Raw genomic sequence first — 4601 nt, forward strand, 5'->3', positions numbered from 1 at the left:
AGAAATGATGCGAGCGCGAAGCGCGAGCAGAAAATTTTTTAATTCCAATTTGAAAAGCGGACATTTTGAGCACGATTTTACATAAAGAACGAGTTGGTATCTCAATCTCGCTTGCTGATTTCTGTGTAACATTACAATCTTATTTCATTTTTGCACAGTATGCGGAATTATTGGGGGGGGGGGGGGGGGGGCAAAATGATATTTTTGCCCCCCAATATTTTCCTTGGTGCGGCGATCGCCCCCTGCCCCCCAGGATCGACGCTTCTGATAGCGAACACTATTTTTTTCAAATTTAAATAATGAATGCGACCCCTCTCTAATCGTGCTAATTATGTTTGCGGACTTCATCCATTTAATGAATAGTGGCTATTCTTAGTTATGAATAGTAGCCCCCGTGATAGACATCTTTTCCTAGTAGTCATGTCCTACAATAAGGTTGCTTTGTGGCAATTTAACCATTCAACAGGCAAAATGAGATGTTATACTCTCCTCTCGGATTGTTTAAATTCTTGCACTGGACATTCAACAATGAATATTGAAAGGCTGTACGTACTACTTAGTTTACGGCACATTATTACATTCTTTATATAGAAAAATGATAGCAAAATTAGCAAGATTATTTTCTTGCAACGAACATCAATACATATCTTTCACCGCACTGATTATCACAGTAAACATGAATAAATCAATTATTGGCAAAGGATTACCCGAAAATAATGCAAACATTTCTTAAGAAAGGATCGCTTGTTATGATAAGTGGTAAACGTATCAATACGAGGGTAGACATTTCGTGAAATATTATGTCAGTACAATTGAAGTAGCATACATGTACATTCCCTTGTGCATTGTGTAAAACCTCCGTGCCGTGCATGATCGAAACCTGTTAACGATTCTTTATTGTTTGTTTCTTGTAGGAAATGTTCAAGACGGTGCTTTCAGCAGACACCCGATCCACCGACACCACGACCCTTGCTAAACAGAGTGACGTCAAACAGAAAGTCACGTGCAGGGGACGCCGTCAACCAATCATAATGCGGCAGAGGCGTGTAAGCGAGTCTCCCGACAGAGCTGTCAGCTTCGCGTGCACAACACACAGTGGGAAGCAAACCAATCTCAGGCGCAGTCTCTCTGAAATCGGCAAAAGCAAGCACGTTGACGAGCCTTATAAAAGCCCGGCGCCTCGCTCTCGGAGTTTAGATATCGATCTGGGAGAGAGAAGCGCTGATGCGAGTTCTCGAAAACGTATCAGTGTCTCAAACCTACCTCAGTATCAATTTCAAAGGAGCGAGTGTGAGCAAGCCAGATCACGTTCACCGTCTCTTACTAGGAGCTTCAGCCTTACCCGACCAATAGCTTGGTTCAGAAAACGCTGGCTATTCCATCAGCTTTCTGATAGCGGAGTACTACTCGGTGATCTAACCAGCACCATGCATCAGGATCGTAAAATGACCAGGTCCTCATCCGTGGCCGATGTTGACATCAAGCCACCTTCTCCAAAATCATCAAACGAATCGAGAAGAAGCAAGCATCAGAAAATGGGGCCACATCCCAAGAAGAAGATGCTCCGATCCCACAGTGAGTCTGCCATTGACACCAACATCATACGGAGTGTCATGAAGCACAGCGGCTCATCTTCACCCGTAGATGACAATAAGCCAGCCGGCATCATCTGCAGCAACGAGGACTTCAAAAAGATCCTCACAGACTCGAAGCGTCATCGCTTTGGACGCAAGCGAAACAACACCATGTTGATCCAACTCGAGTCCACACCGGAAGCCCCTGTTGAAACCGAGATCCACTTGGACAATCGCCTTAGTGAGAAAGAGGAGTCATCCAACGAGAAGGAGAATGTCTCGATCTCCGTAGTGCAGGAACGAAGGGGGAGCAGGGACCGTGTCATCAAGTTTCCAACGAGGCAGTGTGCTTCTGACCCGAACAGCCCGGCACATCTGAGTGAAGCAAAACGAGAGTTCCTGCGGCTGTCTCCTCTCATGCTGCATAAGAACAATGTGAACAATACTTCCATGAACAGCAATCGCATCGTGCATCTCTCACCGAAAGCCTTAACGAGTAGACTCACCAAATGCAACGCCAACGCGGAAGAACTTGAACCTATGCTTCCTAAGGACAATAATGGCAATCACCTCGTCGAGAAATCGCAGCTCGTTGATGAATTTGTCATCGAGGAGGAGGAGAATGTCGATGAAGATAAGGGGAGTAGCGATGATGAACACCATATTGAGAATATCCCAACGAACAATGACAATGACAATGAGTCCGATATCATCAAGTCAGAGTCCACCTTTGATGCTCAGCTGCTCGGGGAAGCAATCGAGCGACACTTAGCGATGCACAGAAGTCCGGGTCGAAAGAGTCCGCGTTTTGGTGAGGGAAGGAAGCGATCCGGTTCCCTCAAGAACATGTTGGTCCAGAACAATTCGCAAATCTCAGCTCGACTCGGAAGTCTTATTTCGCGGTTTCCTTTCAGACGGGAGGGATCTGTCAGCCCGACAAACAGTGAATCCGGTGTCACAGTTTAAACTGGACCCACCTAACTGCTGTTTCAAAAGACAATTGGCTTGGAGCCATCAACTTTGACACGGACTTTTGTACCCAACACTACTAAATGGAAATACCATGTTGTATTTTGTATATTTCTGATTTATATTCGAGTGTCTATAATTGTTATTCTATCTTGATATTTTTTTTCACTTTGATTTGGTGTTGTCATACCGTTTTTACCATGCTCGAGTTTGTTTAAAATGATTCAAAGCTGTGCACATACAGGCACCAAATATGGTTGTTTTGCATATTTAAAAAAACGCACAGAATATAATCTTTTGGCAATTATCTTTTTAAAATTTGGTTTCAAACACACGATAATACTTAGTTTTTAATGGAAATTATTAAAATTACTTTCACTCACAAAATTATTATGATATTTCTAATCAATCTAAACAGCATTACTATTTTTTTATTCCGAAGATTAAATCTGTTTTATCCCATACAAGTAAATATTGTAATACATTGACTGTTTACGATACGATGACAAGATATTTGACTTTCCAGAAATGTAATCACGACGTGATGCCATGTTTGTAAATAATCATGACAAATTTGAAATTTGTCATAATTATTAAATTACTCTGTCTCTGACAGTACTATTTCAATATGAAAAAATACACCTTTTGATTTTATTTGTAATATTTGTCAAAATGTTTGTTGGATTGAGGAGGTGAATAATTGAGTGTCGGGTGTTACTAAAGGAGCATGAGAGTGGAAGGCGGGGAAAGGGGGGGGGGGCAGGAACCGAGAGAGAGGGAGAGAGATGAAAGAGATTACGATATTCAACCAGATAGAGAGAGAGAGAGAGATAAGAGATGGAGTGGAAAGGAGACAGAAGACAGAATGAAATAAGACAAGAGAGAATGAGATATAAGATTGAGGGAGAGAAAGAGAGTGGTGGAAGAATGAGATATAACAAGAGAGAAAGAAATAGAGAAATAGAGTTAAGAAGGAGAGGGAAGAAGGGAGAGTGAGAAAGAGGGGAGATGGGGAGAGAAAGGAATGGGTCAGACAAGATATCGGAGGAGAGTGAAAGATAGAGAGAGGGGGATATAATATATAGAGATAAAAAAGATGGAGTGAAATATGAATGAAAAAATATTGAGAAAATTGATAGATATCACACACCGAATACTAAGTGTTAAATGGACATTGAAAATGGTTGAGGAATTACCACATTGCCAAAAAAGTCAATGTTAATTATCATGTTAGCTATATATCAATCATAGAAAAAATTCAGCAGACCATTGGGAATTGATATTACATGTAAATTCCTAATTTCCCGACCATTTTGAATACTGATTAAACCATTCTTTAAAGGGTTCAATAAGAAAGTACAGGAATGAAAGGAACAAAAATAAAGAAACTTGACATGTGAAGATAAAGAGAGGGAAATGGATAAACAATGGGAATTTATAATAGATACACTCTAAAAACAAATCAGTCAAAAATGACTAGTAAGGTAAGCTGAGTGCAACTATTCTAGTAGTATTTAACTATTTTCTAGTCGTATTTTACTTGAACAGATATATCAGAAAAGTGACTAGACATATGAGTTGCACCCAGCTGACTACGGGTCTATAGTCAATTTGACTGAATTGTTTTAAGAGTGTAGGTGTACAGGTTTTTTTTTTATTAAAGAGAGAATGGGAATAGAGCCGTTAAGAGAAGAAAAAAAAACAATGAAGAGAGAGAAAGAAAAACAATATATTGACGATTATTTGGAGAAAAAAAGAGTGACATATGTTTCAAATATCGGCATGATATCGACAAATTGGAAACGTCGCGCACGTTTCATGATTCCATGAAAATGATGAAGAGTTATTTACCTACAATATTTCCCTTTCTTTCTGAATCTCACTGGATACTTTCTTCATTCTGAATGATATCATTAATTTCACTCTGATTTATATTTCTTACTCTGATCGACTCGCAGCTCTTATCATGAATATACGAACTCGAAATAAATTCCCAGTTCAACATCGCAATCGAAACAGCGGTCGTTCTCCCCCATCTATTGTACCTGTAGCAAACGT

The 4601-nt window shown here is 40.2% G+C and overlaps 1 protein-coding gene across 1 annotated transcript; it reads left to right on the plus strand.

Moving 5' to 3' along the window:
• The first annotated feature begins 918 nt into the window (after positions 1-918).
• On the plus strand, positions 919-3644 carry LOC129281438 (uncharacterized). The gene has a single exon (XM_054917375.2). The coding sequence runs from the start codon at positions 1032-1034 to the stop codon at positions 2538-2540; it is 1509 nt and encodes a 502-aa protein (XP_054773350.2). The 5' UTR covers positions 919-1031; the 3' UTR covers positions 2541-3644.
• Positions 3645-4601: the final 957 nt, after the last annotated feature.

The sequence above is a fragment of the Lytechinus pictus genome, chromosome 18 (genome assembly GCF_037042905.1).
Source record: "Lytechinus pictus isolate F3 Inbred chromosome 18, Lp3.0, whole genome shotgun sequence".
Classification (NCBI taxonomy): domain Eukaryota; kingdom Metazoa; phylum Echinodermata; class Echinoidea; order Temnopleuroida; family Toxopneustidae; genus Lytechinus; species Lytechinus pictus.

What these genes read in the sequence shown, in the direction of transcription:
- LOC129281438 (XM_054917375.2), top strand. Translation starts at nt 1,032, where the DNA reads ATGCGGCAGAGGCGTGTAAGCGAGTCTCCCGACAGAGCTGTCAGCTTC.